At 44.0% G+C, this 23,586-nt stretch overlaps 1 protein-coding gene across 1 annotated transcript; it reads right to left on the bottom strand.

Moving 5' to 3' along the window:
* Nucleotides 1-9,415: 9,415 nt before the first annotated feature.
* LOC119168013 (uncharacterized) lies at nt 9,416-17,749 on the bottom strand. The gene is made up of 4 exons (XM_037419465.2): nt 17,381-17,749; nt 15,102-15,218; nt 10,420-10,503; nt 9,416-9,519 (listed from the first exon to the last, which is right to left on the bottom strand). The coding sequence occupies exons 1-4, from the start codon at nt 17,633-17,635 to the stop codon at nt 9,475-9,477; spliced, it is 501 nt and encodes a 166-aa protein (XP_037275362.2). The 5' UTR covers nt 17,636-17,749; the 3' UTR covers nt 9,416-9,474.
* Nucleotides 17,750-23,586: the final 5,837 nt, after the last annotated feature.

The following is a 23,586-nucleotide window of genomic DNA, read 5'->3' as shown; positions in this document are numbered from 1 at the left end:
CTTATTTTGGTTCACGCGAAGTAAATGGGGTGACAACGAGAGCTCCCAAACGTAAGCGGCTAGATAGATAGATAGATAGATAGATAGATAGATAGATAGATAGATAGATAGATAGATAGATAGATAGATAGATAGATAGATAGATAGATAGATACGCTCAAAGTCTCCGAAGTTCGAAAATCAATGCTTCGCATTTAAAAAGATGATTAATAAAGGTTTTGAATTGTTTGCGTACTGCAATCACTTTTGGCGTCCAGCAACGCATCTATATATCTAGCCACCTACGTATCGTGGCTTTTGTGATCACCCGCTTAACTTGTGGTCAGCCAAAAATAGTAGGTGAGACTAACATGGTCTGGCGAATACGACTCGCTAGTCATGAGAAAAAAATTGCCCGCAGCTTCCCTCGGGGGAACACTGAGGAGGATGCGGACCATATAATTGGTTAACGGGGTGTTAAAGTGCGACTTACTTGGGTCGATGGCTAAATTGGTTAACGTGGTTGTGAAATGGGGTGTTAAATTGCGACTTACTTGGGTCGATGGCTAAATTGGTTAACGTGGTTGTAGGAGGGGGTGTTAAATGAGTGAACACGTACACACGTATGCGAAAGGGCGGCGCTGGTCGAAGGGACGTCGATCATTGTGTTTGTGGATTCGTTGAATTCATTTCACCGCGACCTTGGACGTCGACGCGCCGTACAAACCAACCGACGAGCGGCAACTGAGCGAGCGAGCGCCGACCTTGAGTATATATACAGCACGACGGCGCATGCACTGTCAGCTGTTGAATGTTCTCGAAGCGCGACGCCACATGCGCGTCCACTGGAGAATCAGGAGAATTGTAGATGTCGAACGCGGTGTGTAGAGGAGGAAGGGTGCACAGATGGTGGAGGAGTGAAGCGCGCGCGGTGTGTAGAGGAGGAAGGGATGCACAGATGGTGGAAGAGTGGGCGATGGCGCGACGGCGCATGCGCGCGCGTCAGCTGTCGAATGTTCGAGAAGCGGTGCTGACGGCGCGGACGGCGCGGACGGCGCACTACGAGGCGCGAGTATAAGATGCTCCGCATCTAAAATAATGTCACAATTCCTGCGCATGCGTCGTTAAACAGTTTCCGCCATACAGCGGCACGTACATGCGGGAAGATATGCACCACTGGTATGAGGGTATGTGCCACAGGTGAGTAGCATTTCTAATCTACCCAGGAACGGCGAGAACTCACACAGACAACTTCCTCGTCTAGCACGTCCGAGCACGCTACACTGGCAGACGCTGCCCGTGTCAGCGTTGCAAGGCGAGAGGGACAAGCGTGGGAGAGGAAAGAAGTTGCGCATGCGCAATGGGAGCGCGAACGCTGACGCTACGAGACACAGTCATGAGCAAGAGATGCTTTGAATCTAAAAAAAAGACGCCACACCAGATTTGGTTCATCAGGCACTATTTGTGTCCTGTTTACTAATGAAGTGTACCTTGTGTGAAGCTGACGGCAAATGTTACTTGTCTTTGGCCTTCCTACCTTTAGGCTAAAGTCATATGTGGCTTTGGCAGGCCTGATATATGTGCTTCTGTCTTGAGAAGTTGGTAATGAAGAATAATGTTTCGAATAACAGCAATATTATATTATTATTGTTATTGTACAATGATGACATTCGGACTTCAATTTGTAGCGCAGGAACACGCGCAGTACGTCACTTCGGTGGTGCTCATCCGAGGATTATGGTAGATGATTGCCAAACACTTCCAGTTCACCTAGAGTGGCAAACAAAATACTTCAATGAGTAAATGCGATAATACAGGATGAAATGGTGACAATATTATTTTTGTTTTGTGTTAAGCTTTAGCCGTGCTGAAGACGCTGCTCTACAGACTCCCGACAACATCTACACGTACAGTGCATGTACATTTGTAATGGGGAGGTGTACATTACTTCAATCGAATGGTAATTCGAGCGAGTTGGACATAATTATCATGCGTAAAGGGCAGCACGCGAAGCAACGATGGGAGAAACGGAAGAAGCAAACAGGACTACTGCCAAGTCTCAACTGTAGTGTTTTATTAAGAAAAGAGCGATAAATATCTAGACTTCACAAATGATTTATTGATTCTTTTCTAATACAAGTTGAAAGTCAGCGCTAGTCCGGTTTGCTTCTTATGCTTCGGCCATCGTACTCGGGATGCTACTTTATCATAATTCGCTGAATGCGTGAGGTCACCTATTATAGTTCTTCAAGCACAATTGTCCTGATAGTGTTTTTAACAGCCCAAAAAGAGTATGGCGTTTAGAGTCCATGCGAGCACTGAATGTCTTGCAGATAGGCCGTAGATTCACAGTAAACGAATTTTCATCCTTAAGGGGGCTTTTCGTGTCTGTTAGCCAACACCTTACAATAAGGGTATTTTGACAAATAGTAGCACCTATGACAAGTGTATTTTGGTTTGTGAAACACCCATATTATTGGGTCTTAATTAATAGACAGAGACAGGAAACTTAAGCGTGCAAATGGTTAAGTGTACTGTGAGCACAAGCGTTTTTTTATAGTTTTATACGAGAGAATTCATCAAGCGAAATGCTGTATTAGGAGAATATATTAGCATGTGTGGAATTTTTACAAAGTATTCCAGATTAAATCAGCAGAATTCGTAGAAAGAAGACTACCCATGATGTTTTCCGTCATTACGACTAGAATGTCTTACCTTCTGGCCAATTTGCTGCGTGAGGTCTACTGCCCTTGGCTATGATACACGCTCACGACTGCTGAAATGGCTCCATATTTTTGTTAACATTCCACGCTACACATACTCAAGAGACTATGGGTCTCCCGGTAGATTGATACCCACAAAAAGTAGCCACAAACTCAACTTCATGCCATTTCAAACTTGTACTGACGTGTGTGTTCTTTTTTGTGATGTACATTCACCGCAGCAGCTAGTTGAAGTAAAGTAGTTAACTGCCAAAATTTATATATATATATATATATATATATGCCCTGCCCATGTCCATTTCTTCTTCTTGATTTCAGCTATGATATCCTTCACCCCCGTTTGTTCCCTAATCCACTCTGCTCTCTTCTTGTCTCTTAAGGTTACACCTACCATTTTTCTTTCCATTGCTCGCTGCGTCGTCCTCAATTTAAGCTGAACCCTCTTTGTAAGTCTCCAGGTTTCTGCTCCGTAGCTAAGTACCGGCAAGATACAGCTGTTATATACCTTCCTCTTGAGGGATAGTGGCAATCTACCTGTCATAATTTGAGAGTGCTTGCCGAATGTGCTCCACCACATTCTTATTCTTCTAGTTACTTCAATCTCGTGGTTCGGCTCTGCGGTTATTACCTGCCCTAAGTAGACATAGTCTTTTACAACTTCAAGTGCAGTATTACCTATCTCGAAGCGCTGCTCTTTGCCGAGGTTGTTGTACATTACTTTCGTTTTCTGCAGATTAATTTTAAGACCCACTTTTCTGCTCTCCTTGTCTAACTCCGTAATCATGGGTTGCAATTCGTCCCCCGAGTTACTCAGCAATGCAATGTCATCGGCGAAGCGCAGGTTACTAAGGTATTCTCCATTGACTCTTATCCCTAACTGTTCCCATTCTAGGCTTCTGAAAACCTCCTGTAAGCACGCGGTAAACAGCATTGGGGAAATTGTGTCCCCCTGCCTTACACCCTTCTTGATTGGTATTCTGTTGCTTTCTCTATGAAGCACTATGGTAGCAGTTGATCCCCTGTAGATTTCTTCCAGAATGTTTATATATACTTCATCTACGCCCTGATTCCGCAGTGTTTGCATGACGATGAAATGGACATGGGCAGGGCATGTAGCGCGTAGACAGGATAACCGCTGGTCATTAAGGGTAACTGACTGGATTCCCAGAGAAGGGAAGCGGGTTAGGGGGAGACAGAAGGTTAGGTGGGCAGATGAGATTAAGAAGTTTGCGGGTATAAATTGGAAGCAGCAAGCACAGGACCGGGTTAACTGGCGGAACATGGGAGAGGCCTTTGTCCTGCAGTGGACGTAGTCAGGCTGATGATGATGATGATATATATATATATATATATATATATATATATATATATATATATATATATATATATATATGGTCAAATAGATCTTCCGTGAGCGGTCACAACGTGGTTTATATCAACGTTTCGGTCACGAGTCTGGCCTTCTTTAGGGTTCATTCATCAGGAATCCTGATGAAGGCCAGGCTCTAGGCCGAAACGTCGAAATAAACCATGTTGTGACCGCTCACGGAGGATCTACTTGACTACTTGCGACGCTACGGCCACTCAATCACCATGCATACCTAAATAAATAAATAAGAATATATATATATATAAATATATATATATATATATATATATATATATATATATATATATATATATATATGAGATATAACAGACATTATTGCCAAGGAATGTACAGGGGAAGTTATTAGAACCAATGGAATGTAAATAAGAAGAAAGAAAAGTGGATGAAAAAATAACCAGCCGTGAGCAGAAGGGCTGGTTATTTTTTCATTCACTTTTCTTTCTTCGTATCTTATTTACATTCCATTGGTTCTAATAACTTCCCCTGTACATTCCTTGGCATTACTGTCTGTTAGATCTCATTAATATTGTGTTAAAACACGGAAAAACGAGCCCTTAGGTTTACACCTCTTTTTCTTATATATATATATATATATATATATATATATATATATATATTTGTGTGTGTGTGTTTTGGCAATAGTGTCATTGGAATCGCAACGCAGATAACGGCAACCGAGTAGAGTTAACCAAGTTTTTATGTGGCTGATGCAGTTACTAACTTTGTAGTAGCACACTTCCAATTCAGGTGAGTACTACTGACCTACTAAGCAATAAGAGTTCACAGAAATTCGATGGCCTACCAGTAACAATAGGGAAGTAATAAAAGGCCTAGAAGGCATACAAAGAAGCAAAGCCTCCGGCGAGGATAACATAACAATGAATTGACTGAAAGATGGTGAAGAAATTTTGTTACAAAAACTGACCACCTTATAAACGAAGTGTTCCTTGACGGGACGAGTACCAAATCTTGAAAGAACGCCATATCATCCTAATTCATAAGAATGGAGACGCCAAAGACTTAAAAAATTACAGGCCGATCAGCTTACTGTGCGTTATCTACAAACTAGTTACAAAATCAATAGATAATAGGATTGGTGGGGCATTAGAGTTATATCAAACAAAATACCAGACAAGCTTTCGTGTATGCTACCCACAATAGACCCTATTCATGTTATAAATCAGGTGACAGAAAGGCACTGAATACAACCGACCCCTATACATAACCTTCATAGATTACGAGGAGGCGTTTGACTCAGTCGAGCCATCAGCAGTAATGCAGGCACTACGGAGTCAGCAAATCGATGAACGCTACATAAACATACTGGAGGAAATTAACAGCGGATTCTCAGCCACCCTAGTTCTCCCTAAAGAAAGTGGCAGAATCCCAAAAAAAAAGAGAGTGTAGACAGACATACACTATGCCGCCAGAGCTCTTAACCGCTTGTTTACAGGAGGTTTTCAGGGCCCTAAATTGGAGAGAGTTAGGAATAAGAGTTAATGAACTGTATCTTTTTAACCAGTGATTTGCTGATGACATTGCCTTTATGAGTAACTGAGGGGATTAATCACAGGTCATGATTACTGAACTGGACACAGACAGCAGAAGAGTAGGCTTGAAAGTTAATATGAATGAAAACAAAGTAATGTGCAACCGTCTCGACAAGAAACAGTTATTTGCAGTAGGCGGAGAAACGCTGGAAGTTCCAAAGGAATATGTCTACTTAGTAGACTTAAGAACCGCGGAGTTCAACCATGAAAGTAAAATATATAGGAAAATAAACATGGGTTGGATCACATTCGGCAGGCATTGTCAAATCATGAATGATGGTCTACCACTCACTCTCAAAAGAAAGGTATATAACAGCTGCATCTTGCCGGTACTTACCTAAACGGAGCATAAACGTGGGGCTTGAATATAAGCTGAACCTAAATTGAGATTTGAAAGAATGTTTTGTAGCGCTAGGTGAAATAGGGAAGCAGGAAGGGATAGCCGGACAAGACAGAGTGCTACTAGCAACATTTTGTTTGTTTTTAAACTCACCACTTTTAAGACGTAGTCGTGAGACAGATAAGCACGTGTGATCACTCAGATAAAGGTGGGGCTATGTCATATGCTTAAAATAAAATAAATCGTAACAGATCATACCATTCATCACTACGTACGCAGGAAACCAAGCTTCTTGCTTGACAATGTTATCGAATGCTTGTTAATAGGATTATCGCCAAGAGCGTCAACATGTCCGACTTCAATAATGAAACACTCAAGCTAACCTAACACTCACGATGAGCGAAATTGAGACGCACAGTCATTGTTTCATATGTTCACCATCTGTCACCACAAAAGAAAAGGTGTCGTTTCGGGATAATATTAGGGGGGTATTTTCAGTGCCTAAATAATTTCGGAATTGTGCATTATGGCAAATTCTTCTCGAGGGAAAAGGCTCTGGTGCAGAAAAATGCATGCACACAAATTTGTTGAGTGCAAATCCTTTGTTATTTACCACGTTCTGTTCCCGCAGGGAAAACAATAAGTCGGCCAAACCAGTTTGTGTGAATAAGCGACTGTGAGAGCACAATTACAAATTGAATAAACTGCCGCCGGATGGTTTTCTCGCTCTCCACATTCATGCATGTTGTGTCCGGCCTTTGTTCGCAATTGCAGTCATTGTTGATCGACAAAAATGTGAGATGACTTGTTTGACCGTAGAATCCGGACTTATTGACGCTCTTGGCGACGTCTGTATTAGCAAGGCTTCGATAGCATCTCCAACCAAGGAGCTCGGTTTCCTGCGTATGAGGTAACACATGGTATTATCTGTTACGATTTATTTTAGGCAGATGACATAGTCGCGCATTTATCTGAGTGTTTTCTCGTGCTTATATGTCTGCCTGACGATTATGAACTAAAGGTGGTCTGATTTTAGAAATAAACATGTTGTAGCTATTAGCCCTCTCTCTGTCTTGTCCCTCTACCCATCCCTGTTTCCGTATTTCTCCTAGCGCTACACAAAAAATTCTTTAAAATTTATCACCAACAACCCCGCAATGTCACTCTGGTTGATTTAAATTGAGGATGACGCTAGCAGCGATGGAAATGAAAATAAGAGGTGTAACCTTAGGAGACAAGAATAGAGCAGAGTATGTCAAGGATCAAAGCGGGGTTAAGGATATCATAGTTGAAATCAATAAGAAGTGAACATAAACCGGGACACAGGCAGGATAGCCCCTGGTTATTCAGAATAACTTACGAGATTCCCAGAGAAGGCAGACGCACGCACGATGGGGCAGTATTGAAAATACTTATATCTTAGATACTACGTAAGATACTCTTTGTATATCTTGTATGTGTACCGCGATACGTCTATATTTTTATCTGTATTTGGGATATATTCAGTAAAGTGCCATGTATTTTAAGAAAAAAGATACTGCCATCGCAACACGATCAAGCAAAACATTGTACGCTGACTTCACTCCCCTTCTCAGACTAGTACTGGTGGTTTTCACACGGAGTGTTTCTCCAATTAGTGGTCTTCTCTGAGAGGAGTAGACTATTTGACATCACAAACAGCGCCACAGGTGGTCTGCGGTGGGTGCAACCAAGCGAGGCTTGGCATCGGCTTTAAGTGCATGAACTTTTGCCTGCGACCAACAGAAGCAATTTTTGCTGCCATAGCTCCGTTCCTATACACTGCGCGAGAGAAGTCGATATCGTCGTTATCGTGGCAGCACATTAAGAGAAGGCCGAGTGACGCTACAGCGCTTAAGTTCAACTAGTGGCGTTCACCGACAGCAGTAGACTTCAATGGGCGTCGGGAATAGGGTGTCATGAGACATGTGCTTTGGGTATATTAGTGTAACTTCGGTGAGACTATCTAGCCAGCCTAGTTTAGAAATTATGGCATCAAGGTATTCATGATAAGGCTGGCTATAGGTCCAAATGAGAGAACAGCAACATGAAATTTGTCCGTAGCTAAAAGCTGCGATGGTATGCTCTACTGCTTGAATCGCTAATGAGAAAGCAACAGAAGCTTTTCGTAAAAAGACGTGCCAAGTGCATTTTACGCGAAATGCAACATGCCGCCACGTTTAAGTAGCCGCAGAAAACACTACGGCCCATGCTAAGAGTGGTTTCAGAGGTACCGTGTTTTATTCTGTCACAAACGAGGCTATACCGTGATGAAGACTGAAAGGTACGTCGAGGACACTGGGATAGCAGGGATGTAAGCAAACACGTGCCCCATGCATTTGTCGATGTCATCATCATCGTGAATACTCTAGCCATGTGAAAATGCGGCGCATTTGCATGTAAAATATTTCGCCGTACGATGAATAATTGTTATAGGCGCGTGGAAACGGTTTTCGTCACGGACATCACCAGATCTGCCTACATTTTGAAGGTAGTATATAGCTGGCAAGGGTCCGGGGCACGAAGTGATTGGAATGAACCCCGCAGGAATGAACCCCGGTTATGACACAGAATGGCGGCAATAGCGCTAGTTAAGCCACAGTAAGAAGTGTCTTTTGCCGAGCTAAAGTCCACGGCTGGCAGTGCAGTTGTGGCGTATCGGCATACCCAACTGCATGTCGCGTCAAACACCAGGAAATGTATATGCAAAAAATTCGCTCACGAAAATGCGCAACTCCAAGTGACCTTTTCCACAGTGACGAGTAACGAGAAAAAAAAAACGCCACTTTCATGTGATGCGAAATGATTTGCTAAGAACCGTATAACGTAGTCCGCTTTTTTCCTATGGGAGATCACCCCGAAGAGAAAAACGTAACGATTTTCTGGGTGGTAAGGATACTGCCTTGTCTCGCTTTAGCTAGCGTTTCGACTGAAGTATAACGTAAATTAGATGAATGCGCTCATCGATGGCCGCTTGAGACTCGCACTTAAGTGCCCTTATCATTTGCCGTAGGGGCCGCAGTTTTCTTGTCGGCGAGGATGTTACTAACGCTGACGTAACGTTAAAGTAGAGCACTGTAGCTCTGACAACCTGTTTTCGTCGCCATCGGTTCTTGCAGTCCGAGCGGCATGGACCTGCGGCAACTGCCTTAGATCATTTCTCGCACCAGTTAATCATTACGACGCCAACTACAGTGCCTTTAGAACAAATAAAACAGCAGTATCCATTCGTAGAAATTGATGAGATAATAAGATGCAGCCGTCTAGAACCACACACGGACACTCAGACGCTCATGTACAGAGTTACACCTCGTTGCCCCAAACATAGCGTTTCCTATCGTGGGACTTTTCATACCGCATCTGACGAAATGCCCACCCTCAGGTGCATGGAGTTATGAAAGAGGTCAACACCAGATACATTTTTGAAACTTTATTTGTCATGTCTGCGGCTCTCTCACCTTGCGCATGCGCGCTTCAGGGTGTCACAGATGAGGAGTCGGGCTTCACATGATGGCCAGCCTGAAACGAAAAATTGCGTAAAGGCGTCGTTAAACATAATGCAGGTACCGTGATTTGAAAATAAACGCTAATGTGTTTTTTCTTCAGAAAGCCACAACATGATTATTGAAGACGTCACACAAGAGGGGAGGGGGTTGGAAATTTTCACCACGTAGTGTTCTTTAACGCGAACCTGAATCTAAGTACACAAGTTTCAAGCATTCCGCTTCCATACAAAAAAAAAATGCCCCCACCTTTGCGGGATTTGATCCCCCTCCCCTCCCCCCATGTGTGTCAGCAGTCGAGTAGTGCAAACTGAAAGGTGGGGGGGGGGGGGGGGTGCCGCGTAAATAAACTAAGGAGTACAAGGAATGTCAAATATGTATCTCAAACAAGTATCATCACGATAAAAAAGAAAGACCCATTTACGAAGTTGCGGTGATAAAATACAATGTGCAAGAAACTATTTGAGATGATCAATTTCACATTTTCGATTCAGAAAGTGCTAAACGAGATACCCGAGTTATGAGTTTGCCAAAAAAAAAAATATAAGCCGCGCTCAGGAAAAAACACGAAAGGAAAAGTCAGAACTAGAAACAAAACTCCTGGGATATTTGCTAAATAAATCAGGACAAAAATGGGACAACTATGATACTGTTCAGCTAAATGTGTTGTTTTAGGGAAGAAATTGTAACAGCATAAAACACAATATATTGTTGCACTCACCGCGCCTCGTTATCGCTGGAGAGTGTGCGGTCTACACTCATATCTAAGATTTCCTCTCAAAACTTTGCATAGAAAAAAATTTAAGGCGACCATCTTTTTTATGCGACCGACAACACTAAAATACGAACAAGAGTAAAAGCAAATTAAGAGCAACTTCGCCAAACTATACGTTGCTCTAAGTAAACAGATACGCACTTCGTTGACATGCTCGCACCATGAACGCTCGACTAGATAGACGGTGCCGTACAGGAAGAGTTGTGCTTGGCATACCCTGGTTATCTGAAAGGAAAACAGAAATAGAGTTGGTAAAGACCGAGAACAATGGTTCGTAACACGAAGGAACAACCTTCCAAGGCATATCGAACTTACTAAAAACGACGCAAGCGTGATTAACAAAGCTTGCGCAAACTCCGGAACGGAATGACCTCGACGAACGGTAGCCTATGCTTTTTTTCACGAAAGGAGTTGCTATGACAGATTTAGCGCAACAATTTACACGTGAAAATCCAAAATCTAGTTTAGAGCTGACAGATGGAAACACCTATAGTGGGGTAATCAGAGTGAACAGTGAAAGTGTCTTTAGACAGGCTGGCCGACATTTCGATAGAAGGACCTACCTTTGTCAAAGGCGCCTTGTTGTCCTTGGCGTGTTAGTAGTGAATACTTGAACGAGAAAACATACAAGTGTTTGTCGTGTGTTTTCTTGTTCATGTACTCACTAGTAACCCCATTACAACGAACACGCCAAAGAAAACAAGATGCCTTTGAGAAAAGTATGTCCTCGTATCAAAACGTCAGCCAGCCTGCCTGAGGCACTTCCACTGTTCACCCTTATCCCAATATACACATGAAGGAATTCAAGACTGATATGCCGGGGAGCCTGAATAGACAAAAACATTGGTTGACGTGAGTACAGTGGCTGATATCTCCGCGTATAACGCTTAGTATACCAACAAAACCTATGTAGCTTAAGAGGGATATGGTTATTCAAGCTAACTTCGTTATTTCATCGACGCAAGGTACTGAGAGAATTTTATCACGAGAGGGAAGCTGAAATGTCTACCTGAATAAATTTTTCTGGCGTGCAAATGAACGTTAAGTAAAAGGGATGGTAAAGAAAATAGAGAGAAGGTGTTGATGATCATGAGGACGAAGGCAAAGATGAATAGAAACCTTGAAAGCTTAGGTTACCGACAAAGTGTGCTGGTTGATCATTAATTTGTTAGTAAGACAGACTCTGCATTTACTTTGATGACCAGGTGTCATCAACGTACATGTAGACCTGACAAGCAAGGCTGAAGTGAGCATGCGAGCAGCTTGTCATGTAAAACAAAGAATTTCAACACCACAGCGTAGGGGTCATGAAGTTTCGCAACTCATCCTTTAGAAACTGTCGGAATTGGGTATCTGAATGCAGTTGTGCTACTTCCCGCAAAATAACGTATAGCCTGTTTTCTCGGTGATGAACACCTTACGTGAATGCTCATATTCCAGTGCATACAGGCTGCTCGCCAACCAAATCATGCGGCTCACAATCCAAGAGTACGGTTACTCCGCTATCACACTTTACAGACATAGCGCTAACTTATCACCCAAATGCAGACAGAGCCATGAATATCATCAGATGGTCACAGACCTGTGGTGTGTCTTTAAAGTAAATCCCTTAGATACCTCGTCAAACCCGAGAATGGCGCAGGCGTCCCACTTCAGTGTTTTCTGTAGGCGCTGGCATTATTGATGTGAACATAATGACGTGATGACGTTGATTGTTGCTTGAATTTGTGAAGTCATCATGGGTCTATGCTCTCATTTCAACTGACGTCACCTGACTGCATCACAAGATCTCGGAGGCGCTGCATAACCACTTATGTATGAAAAGCACCCGGAGAGCGGCGGAACTGGATGAGTACGCCGATAAAAAAAAGAAGATGCCTTTCATCTTCGAATGGTCATAGGCGGATGCACAAGGGAACAAGTGGGTTTCTTATGTTGGCCGTGCTCTATTGGCACTAGTCAAATTACACTGAACGCAGCCCTCAGCAGCCTTCACCTCATCAAAAAAGCTGAATACACGCTTTTGAGATAGCCGGATTAGACAATGCCAAGTTCTAAAATGCTCGTTTATTGTAAATTATAAGCGCTTTCATCATGGCGTTCTTGGCAACATTATTTGGTCTGCGTAACAAGATACGATGTTGTAGATCGCGCAAGTGTAGATTGAGGCGTTGCTCAATGGCCTCATCAATGCAAAGGTAGCCTGTTGCGAAGCTCTCACAGAAGCCCATGCGTCCAGGAAACAGAAGCTCATCAGCTGCCCGTGGGGCTTAGCGCCACCTGCGTGAGGAGGAACACTTTCGACGGAACTAAAAGTCAAACATATTACGGAAGATGCGGTCAAAGAGTGACGTCTTTTCTGGTCATTTGCGCGAGGTGTAATCTAAATGTACTTTTTATAGGCCCCAGAACTCCAGGCACGTCAAGTCTATTACGAATGAGCATTAAACAACGCCAGCTAAACCAATGTTAACCATCAGACTTGAGAGTGTCAAACCGCCGCGTAGTGCTCCTTGCTTTCAGTTGTAAACTTATTCTTGACATTTTTATTCAGCACTCAATAAATCTTCCACAGATGTATTAAACAAACCAGCAGCGTACCTTCCACATTTGCAGCGTTGTTGATTTGTTTTACACACACGCATGTTCCTTAAAATGTAATTGATTGTGTTATTCAGCTCCCGCAAGAAAGAGCACTTAGGAACGTCAAAGTAACAATTACCTTTTTCAATGGTCACCATAACGAGATTTAACACTTCCCACACCGAGCACCAAGTAGGGCAATAAGTATACGAAAAATGCCTGGACTTACGTGTGCTACTTTTCAAATCACGCTCGCACAAATTATCGTGACGTGCAACGTATGAAGATATGCAAATAGTAGCGCACTGGGTACCTTAGCGATCTGATCAACGATAACAGGAGTAATAGTAGGCCCAATGAAAACCGAGCCGCACAGCAATACCGATACACGAAAATCGAACAAGCGCAGTTCTTGGTGTCTCGTACAAAAGGCATGGGTCGCCTGGCGTTACTTTGTTGCTATTAGGTCCTAGCACAGCATATCGCTTCAGCTGCTACAGAGGCGCATGCCCGGCGTGTTGTCCGCCTCGTCCCGCCGCCGGTTGGACACCGTACTCAACATGATCTCCAACGACGAAACGCAGCTCACAACTTGGCCCATGGCAAAAAAAAATCCCACCGCAGTAGTTCAGATAACGCATGCAGGTGCGGAACACCAGAACGCAGGAAAGGCCGCGTCATCACAGACGAGCTTTACGAGGTGCATCTTTCCACGCCAGCAGGGGCTGTATCTACACTGAATATAGTTACGGGATGTGCTCTAGCAGAGGGTGCTTAGAAAAAAATGTTTGAATAATTTAGGCTTTCATGGATTCTTTAACCATTTCCCCCACATAATCATTTTTCGGGAAGTAAATTTCATTTGTAAAACATAAAAATTGTGTCGCCCTTGTGTTCCCTCCACGCACAGCAATGCTTCAATTGCCGCTCTCAGAAATACCCGTGCTGCGGACGCTGGCAATACAATCTGAACCGCTTTTCACCCAAAGCTTCTCGACCTATTTGTGTCCGCCTTCTCAACACGCTGGTCTCGTCATTTAACCCTAATTCCTCAGCGGCCGCCCGCGCCTACGTACCTTGCTTGTCGCTGCTGCTTCTTTAGCCTCTCTTGTCGTAGGAAATTGGTGCACTGACGCTTAGGCAGCGGCTGCTTGCATTAATATTTCAGCATTCACAACTAATCAAATGCTTCGTCTAACTTCATGTTTGAGAGAACTAAGGTACTAGGGTTTCGGCTAGTTATTCTGACAACTGAGTGACCAACTTTGATCACCTACTACTAGGGGACGTGCCGTTTCTAAAGAGCTAGGCGGTATACAGAGAGGAATTGTATGGCTCGTTAGAAAATGTTCATATGAATATACAATTTGTCGGCGTTAAATTGGATGGTATGAAGGAAACAGCCAATATCAATGCAGTGGCACAGCAATGAGTGCGATATGACAAATTGTACTGCTACAAGAAGAATGGCAAGCAAATCGAAATGTGCAGCATGCTGTTCACGCAGAAACGACGCACAAAAATACAGAAGACGAGAGCGATCTAAAAACGTTCCCAGTTCTCACATAACACGCTGCCCAAGCAAAATCAACACCAAAACGTACTGACAGGTATAGGCTGGATGAGCCCGAATCAACAAGGCTCATTTGTTACTTCGCTGGGTTTGAATGTGTGCTTCTTTCAAAAAGGGGGGGACTACGGCGAGTGAAGTAACCTTTGTGCCCTCAGTAAGATGAACGCAATCGTTTCAGTGAAAGCTGAACACGTATGATGCTCCCTGCACCGCAGCATAAGCGTACACGGGTGTATTTGTTCTCTTTATGTGGTGGAGGAGGGAGGAGTTGCGCATGCGTGGCAGATGAGATGAGCGGGGTGCTGCGTGGCCCCTTTGCGCCATATCGCCAGTACTGCGGAGAAAACGGCGATATTTTCCGCGAGATTGACATACCACCAACGGTAGGTGGCGTACATAAATAGCTCGACGTTTTAAAGTTGAGGTACGAGCACTGTAAAAGCTCAGCGGTTAAAGCCACAGGCGGTGGAGTGAGAGGTCTACTGTTTTTCGACGTGATTACCTATTTCGTGGCTTTAACAAATACATGTATACATATACGGAGAGTGATTGACATGAACGGTGAAAAGCAGCTTATAGTGTGCTTAAAACATCTATCGGAATGAAAATCTACAGAGCGCGTTCAAAAATTACAGCATAAACGTCTTGGTGCCAGAGGTTTTCTTACCTTGTCGTTCGCTGGTGGACACATATTAGGGAAGTAGTAATTCGAGTTTTTGCAGTCACCAGGCGCGGTCAAGAACTCCAACCGAAGGGTGCACCCTTCATCAGCATGCCGTGGGTACTTTGAAAAACCAAAAAAGCAGAAACGTTAGTATGAAGATGATCAAGCTTGATAACGTTATGCTAGCACACCTTGTAAGCGTGGTTACAGCCACTTTGTAGCTGTAACCGGCACCATAACTTTGGCACCGAACTATATAGAGGAACCGTTTCATTGATACTACTGCTTGAAATATGCCCATGCAGCAGAACTGTGCAGTCCGCACCATCAACTCGGCGGATAATGAACACTGAAAACACCGGAGGAGCGAACCCGTATACTGAAGTTAGTGCGATGGTTTCACGAGGTGAGAAGTGTTAATCGTGACTTCCTCAATTTAATTCAGCAGGACACGCTTCCGCATCTGGTCGCCGAGACGACGCCTTAGAACAAGGTTTATTCTTTTTTGGTGGTCAACAAGAAATTGGTCACACTGTAAATTCAAGATGTTTTAAATATGATAGCTGAAGAAACCTGAGTTTTTGGGACATTAGGTTTCGGGGATTGGCCACACGTACGATTCTTTTAAACGGGGACAAGAATAGACTTCGACAAAACCAAGAAGGTCCCTGTTACCAGTGTATCTTTTGGCACCACCAAAAGAGCGCTACTTGACCACAATATATAACAGTAAAAGAAGCATCTCATTAGGTCTGCGATCGACATAAATAGTGAAAAACAAGAAATGGACGGGATTGAACGGTAATAGATTTTTACAATCATGTATGCAGTGGCAAGAAGCATGTACGAAGCACATTTGAATCTTCAGAACACGATATGCTGAGAATATAAAAATAAAACATACTTGCCTTTATTAATAGTCGAGCATTGTACTATCAATTCAGCATTGCATATGTTTGAATTGATTCTTTTTGTACCATGCGGCTCAGGGTAAGAAGTTGAAGCACAGATGGAAAGAAACAGGTGTTATCAATCATAGCTGAGCAAAGAGCTATGGCAATATACAGAAAAAAAGTTACAGAGCAGATTGCAAATCAATGAAAGCGAGGAGTCCAGTTGGCAGCCTAGGCAGAATAAATACGATGAGAGCTATGATGAGAACTACATGTTGTAGGACTACCTCCTACTTGATATCTACAAAGAGCCTAGCAAGTCACCTACCGTAGTGGTGTAAAGCATGGATATGGCGCTCGACTACTCAGTAATGGGATCGAATTCCGGCCTTGACGGCCGCATTTATTTTGCTGGCTAATGTCATACGACCGTGTACCTAGATAAAGGCGCTCGTTCAGTAACACCAAATGGTCAAGAACTTCCTCGCCGCTTGGCTGTGGCATGCCTCCCAATATCCCGTCTTCTGTACGCGCCTTCGCCCCTACCTACAGAAAAATAAAGTTAGCACACTCTTCAGCTACGTACGCTGCTAAAGCTTCTTTATTGAGAATTACGTTTGGATGAGGCCGATAAATTCACGTTCAAACGGTTGGCTAAAAGTTTCTGCATGTCCGAACAACCGCATAACAATACCTTTAGCGTACGTAGTTGAATCTTGACAAGCGACCTTTTTTGGCCACGGTGAAATGCTGCGTTCTTGGCTGCTCATGATAAAGTGGCGTGCTCAAGAAAACGACACCATAGCTACCACATCGAGCGCGATATGCACCCAGGAACAGTTCTAAGAAATGAAACGTGGGTATTTGCTCTTGCGACTGCAAGACATTCAATCAAACTGTGACAATATTTGGAGTTTCGCGCCGTAAAACTACGATATGATTGAGCGATTGATATGTGGGGTTCAACGTCCCTAAACCACCATATGATTATGAGGGACGCCGTAGTGGAGGGCTCCAGAAATTTCGACCACCTGGGGTTGTTTAACGTGCACCGAAATCTGAGCACACGTGCCTACAACATTCCCGCCTACATCGAAAATGCAGCCGCCGCTGCCGGGATTTCATCCCACGACCTACAGGTTAGCAGCCGAGTAGCTTAGCCACTAGACCACCGCGGCGGGGCTACGATATGACGTACACCATAGCGGAGAGCACCAGAAGTTTCGACCACCTGGTGGTGACATTGCAGGGATCTCTGCCGTTTCGCCTCGATCGAAATGCAATCGCCACTCCAAGGATTGCACCAGCTGTCGTCGGGTCAGCAAACAAGCACTGTAGCCACTGCTCTACCGAGGCGGGCTGGCGTACAATCGAAAGGGGAACGCTTACCTTCAATGCAGCACGTGTCACATTGTAGACTGTGTCCGAATATTTCTTGTCCAACTCATGGTGCTTCCGCAGAGCACCCACAGCGTACATTCTGTACTCCGCTTTCTTGGTCCGGAGGTCTTTCTTAGTTACCATTATGCATTTGTTCGGCACGAAGTGGTTTCCCGAACTACGCACGCAGTTTTCGAAGTAGTCTTGCACTTCCACGCTGAAGACAGCCGTGCAGAGCAGCAGCAAAACGGTGAGCTTAAACATAGTAACCGAGCTGTCTGGTTTTTTTCGGAGAGAACTGGTCTTGCCGACATTGATGCGGTGAACCGCAGAACGTGCCAGCAAGTTGCTCTGCTTTATAAGGCTTTTGTGGAGGCGGACCTATGCTTCACAGCGGCGATGATGATGACTACAATGATAGGAAAGATTGTGACGCGGATAGCGAGAAGTGCGTGCTATTTTAGTGAGCCACGTTTTCGTTACACTGCACATTTAGAAGTTCTGAAAACGGCTGACGAAGCGCACTTGATGCGCTCTGATTCTTCCGATTCATGTGCACGTTTGCGCATGCACTCACAAGAAATTGATAGAATTACTCGATAATAGTGTGCACAGGGCCGATGCTTGCCTTCTGAGAAGGTTTCTCTAAATACAACTGTGCGGAAAGCGTGTGCATAAGTAGTGATGTTTTTATGTCCCATAAAATAAACGTACACTGGAGAAGCCCCTTCAGCGATGGCCGCGCATGCGGCAACTACGGGGTAGAAATCTTGAAGTATTTGCGCAGGAAAACGGGGACAATGAGGACGGACAGAAACAGGCGCACATATATTGCGCCCGTTTGTTCTTCTCATCTTTTTCAATTTTGTTGCAGTGCTTCGACAAACAGACCGATGGAAGAGGCAGACAAGGACAGTGCTTACTCTCCCAACTGAAAATTAGAATTGTGAACATAATCCAACTTGTCTAACTTGTCATCATCCAGTGTTTCTAATCTTTGTGCTTTTCTGCCTGCGCAAATGCTTCAAGATGAGTATGCTACAACTATAGACCAAGTCGCAGTTTTGTTAGGGGCGTTGTATTAGGCACCTTGACGAATGCGCAACATGAGCATGTTCCGCAGAGCGGTAAATTTGCGTAGCAGCAGCTGTGATGGCTTTTATGGTCGTGTGGTTAAGATATTACTGTCAACGTGCCACTTTTTTTTTGCAAGCTTTAGTGGCAGCAGTTCGACCAGAACAGTTCAACCACTCAAGGGGCTCACGTACTTTTCTTATATTGAAGAAAGTAAATGACCACAACACGTATGGGCATTTTTCTCTGTTAGAAAAGAACATATTTTGCCTCACCAATTCCTCTCTTTTGGCGGTAACTGCGAATGAAGGAACTGTTACTTTCCTCCGCGCAGTTAAGCTACTGCTAATTTTCTCGGCTCATTTTTACAACATTCATTATGATTACAGCATATGAAAGGAGAGGCAGTGGTAAGCCCAACGCGCAGTCAGCGTTTTACATGACTCTCACCTTGAGCAATGCTAAACTTTCACTGTATAACAACACGAAAAGTATTACGAACTATTTTTGATTCATAAAGCCGGCCCTGAGCACTAATTATTCGTGACAATAAAAAATAGAGATGCCAATTAGTTTCATTTAAAAAGTGTACCAATGTCTTTAGAACGAGGGAAACTTGTGGCGTGGCCATGGAAACCAAATGCTAGAGGAAGGTTTCATCCCAGGTGCGTCGGCACCGTGCCTACAGAAAACAAATTTTAATATTACGGTGTCAAATCTTGCACTCCCGTACCACATCATCATCATCAGCCTGACTACGTCCACTGCAGGACAAAGGCCTCTCCCATGCTCCGCCAGACAACTCGGTCCTGTGCTTGCTGCAGCCAGTTTACACGCGCAAGCTTCTTGATCTCACCTGCCCACCTAGCTTTCTGTCTCCCCCTAACCCGCTTGCCTACTCGTATGCATGTGGGAGGTATTGGCCAGATACTGCACCAGGGTGGCCAATTCTTCTCTGGTGAGGGAGTGCGTTGCCAGCGGTGGTCACCGATGAGGCCGCACCCCAGGCCTCTTAATGCAGTTCCATCGCCATGCGGATTTTTTTTTTACCTGGTTGGGAACTGCACGGCACCGGGATTCGAACCACGGACCTCTTGCGTGCGAGGCTGATGCTGTAGCCACTACGCCATCGCCACTATATCCCATACCAAACATAATTGATTAAATTGTGATGTTTTAGCTAAAATGAACCCGACGATTGTCAGAAACAGAATAATGTAGTACTGCACCAAATGAGGGGGTTTTACGTTCTGAAACCACAATATTATGAAGACCTAGGTGAGGGCTGCAGAATTCAATAATCCGGTGTTTTTAACATGAACAGACATCGTACAGTACACAGGCCTTCACAATTTCACCTCCGTCAAAATGCTACCGCGTCGAGCAGGCCCGAAGTCGGGACGTTTGGTTCAGCAGCCAAGCAACGTAGCCACTGCTCCACCCTGACTGACATTAGACCCCGCATGAACCATGACAACTTTCAGGTGTGACATAATATATGCTCAAAATGTCTTAGGGAGTATCTGCAGCAGTGAGTCTATAAGGGCGTTTCGCTCCAACAAAGCACGAGCTGTGTGCAAAAGTTTGTACACGGAACGGCAGAAGGCCCTTACCACCCTTGTGGTGATGAACACACCCTTTTTCAGAAGCAGCTGCAGGAATATACGCACCATGTGAAAATGTTCTAGGGTGAATTATTTGTCCCACGTCGCAAACTGAAAATTGTATAGCGATCAAGTTGTTTGGTGGGTTCGTTGATTGATATGTAGGGTTTAACGTCCCAAAACCACCATATGAATATGAGAGACGTCGTAGTGGAGGGCTCCGGAAATTTTGACCACCTGAGGTTCCTTAACGTGTAATTAAATCTGAGCATACGGGCCTACAACATTTCCGCCTCCATCGGAAATGCAGCCGCCGCAGCCGGGATGTTCGACGGGTTTGTGTGTAAATCATTGTTTTTGGGGCGGGGATTTAATGTGTTCAACGCACACGCCAGCGCAAGAACAAAAATTACCTACTATATGCTGGTGACACAAAACTTAAGGTACTAACCAACAGCGACATCTCTTCTCATTCATTTTGTGCCTAACAATGAAAAACGAGGAATTGAATTACCACCACTTTGGAAAGGGGTGTGATAGTTACTACAACGCAAGTTTTTTTAATGTCTATCGAATTCTTTTAATTAGCAAGTGAGAACAACACTGGCATATGATTGCACAAACCTTTCTTTGCACGTGCACGTATTACTATCTGGTTACGCAGGCTTGTTGAGCACAAATCTCGTGTCAACATAACCACGGTAACAATGGAGCAAGATCGAATTTCGGAGACCACGTCAAATCACTGCTGGAATCATGCTGCATCACGTTAAACCTCTCCAGATTTCGGTAATCCTCTTGAAAAACATTCGCCTATGAATCTTTCCTATTTGGCATGCAATGTCTCCCTACTCATGGCGTGCACAGTGTTCTCGTTCCTAGGAGAGGAGGGCAACTTTTGCCATAACGCCGTACCTTTATTTGGAGGCCATACGCAAGTAATCATGGTAGACAGTGGGGTTTATTTGATTAATATGTGAGGTTTGACGTCCCAAAACCACCATATGATTATAAAAGACGCCGTAGTGGAGGGGTCTGGAAATTTCGACCACCTGCGGTTCTTAAACGTGCACCCAAATCTGAGCAGACGAGCCTACAACATTTTCGCCTCTATCGGAAATGCAGCCGCCACAGCTGGGATTCGATGCCGTGACCTGGCGGGTCAGCAACCGAGTACCTTAGCCACTAGACCACCGCGGCGGGGCAGGCAGTGGATACAAGAATTAAGTAAAGTGCTGACTTGCTTTTCATAGGGACCTGCCAGACGCGTAACCAGAAATTTTTTTTGAGGAGGAGAAGGTGGGGGCAACACTTTGATTTCAGGGGGGGGGCACCCCCTTAATAAGTCATATTTCGCTCTTTATACTATGGCGAGAAAAATTCGGGGAGGGGGGCATGTGCCCGGTGTGCCACCCCCTGTCTACGCCCCTGCAACCTGCCATCGGTGCCCGACTTGCTGGGCGTGAAGGTTCGAAGTACAGCCATACGGAATGAAAGATGCAGGTTCCTCAAGCTCCTGATCGCCAAATCGATTGCGGGGCCGTAACCTTGAGCGTTGAACAATAACGCGACAGGCCCAGCTGGAAAGAGTTAGGGAGAACAAGTGGCTCCCCCTTTTAGATAATTAAAATAAGAGTGGAGACCTCTTCCACTCTCCTGTGTGCGCACTAATTTGTTGGTTGCAATAACGTATCAGAACGTGCAAAGACCCTATAGGTGCCTTACATACCACTGTTTGCGTTCAGACATCACCGTGCCGTCGAGTGGTATAGTCGTGTAAGGATTTACAAGACGTTATGCCTGTTGCGCACAGATCTCGTGTCAACATCACCACAGTAACTATCTAGCAAGATCGTATTTCGGAGACAGCGTCAATCTACTGAGGGGGTCATGCTGCTTGACTTTAAACTTCACAACTCATGCCCTTGAGTTGATGCATGTATTCCACGGAACTCAAAGGTAACATACCTAAAAGGGAAGCGTATGCCTGTGCGCCCATCGAAATGCCTGTGTGAATCCTCACAAGCATTGCCTGTGAAGATTCGGCTTGAGGAAAAAGGTATTTAAGTACCTTAGTTTGTGAACTGTTTGCTATGCCAAAAGCCTGAGACAGTGGAACATACATCTATAGAATGTTTGACGAAGATTTTTTGTGTGTTATTTCATGAAGTACTTACTTTAAAGAAGGGCCAGCACCGATCAACAGATTACGCCACCAGGAATTTGTTTTTCGTCAACAATACATTGGGGCACTGTTCCTTAGGACATGCTTGACCTAACCTAACGTAGCCTAAAGGTTATGAGCACACATAACCTAACGTAACCCAAAGGTTATGTTAGGTTAGGTGTGTTTATATGCTTTACTTGCATCGATTGTGGTAAAGCATAAGATAATGCACTATGAACTAAATACTAGGCCAGCAAGGAAGAACTTCATTGAGAACATGTGTTATATGAAAGAATTATATAGCTTGCAGCAATAGGAACCACTTTTATAAATGCTTTGATATAATATTATTATTATCCGGTACTAGAAGTCCCCAAACTATGATATGAGTATGGGAGACGCCGTAGTGGAGCACTCCGGAAATATTCACCACCTGGGGATCATCGACGTGCTCCTAAAGCTATGTACATGGACCTCAAATATTTTCGCCTCCACTGAAAATGCAGCCGCCGCCACCGAAATTCGATCCCATTACTTTCGTGTTAGCAGCTGAGACTCTAAGTGAATGCATTGAATGAACTTAGGCACTTGAAGTGCCTTTAGCTTTCTGTCAGTCAGCATAAGGCAGGCACTTTGATCTTCATTACCATGTCTTATTAACACATATCTTGTGTTTGTAAGTTTCGCCAAGCAGGTAATGTAGTGAAAAATACGCCATGTGGTTTAGTTGTTAGCAAATGCGCACGCTGATTCAGTGGTCATAACTACGAATGCTTTATTTGCAAACTTTCTTAATTTATTGCTGAATAGATGACTGCATGTTGATTATGTATACAAAATGTACATGTGAATGAAACTTGAAATGATGGATAAGTAAACCGGCAGCTGTTTCGGCAATTTCGGCAACTTTGAGCCTATCTATCTATCTATCTATCTATCTATCTATCTATCTATCTATCTATCTATCTATCTATCTATCTATCTATCTATCTATCTATCTATCTATCTATCTATCTATCTATCTATCTATCTATCTATCTATCTATCTATTTAGCCGCCTACGACTCTTAGCTTTCCTGGCCGCTTCGTTAATGGTATCGATGCCAAACTTGGTATGACACATGACTGTATGAAGAACATATTTCACTAGTAATAACTTGTATGTTATGAATGTCATGACTTACATTTCTTGATCCTGAAATTCTTGCGGTTGTTTCGTTCACGGACTTGCAAAACAGGTATGGTATGGCATGATTGCATGGCAAACACAAGCGACAGACCCTAACATGAAAATCATGACACACGTGTCATGTAACGAAATGACTACATATCACACTGATTATGTGCTCATGGCCGTTTCGCCAGCTTCA

Source organism: Rhipicephalus microplus, chromosome 6 (genome assembly GCF_043290135.1).
Source record: "Rhipicephalus microplus isolate Deutch F79 chromosome 6, USDA_Rmic, whole genome shotgun sequence".
NCBI lineage: Eukaryota > Metazoa > Arthropoda > Arachnida > Ixodida > Ixodidae > Rhipicephalus > Rhipicephalus microplus.
This window is presented reverse-complemented; position numbering and strand designations above follow the sequence as displayed.

Excerpts from the sequence above, each read along its gene's own strand:
- LOC119168013 (XM_037419465.2), bottom strand. The coding sequence starts at position 17,635 with ATGTTTAAGCTCACCGTTTTGCTGCTGCTCTGCACGGCTGTCTTCAGC. Across the intron at positions 10,504-15,101 it reads GTCCACCAGCGAACGACAAG|ATAACCAGGGTATGCCAAGC; the intron begins GTAAGAAAACCT and ends TTTTCCTTTCAG. Across the intron at positions 9,520-10,419 it reads GGTGCGAGCATGTCAACGAA|GCTGGCCATCATGTGAAGCC; the intron begins GTGCGTATCTGT and ends TTTTCGTTTCAG.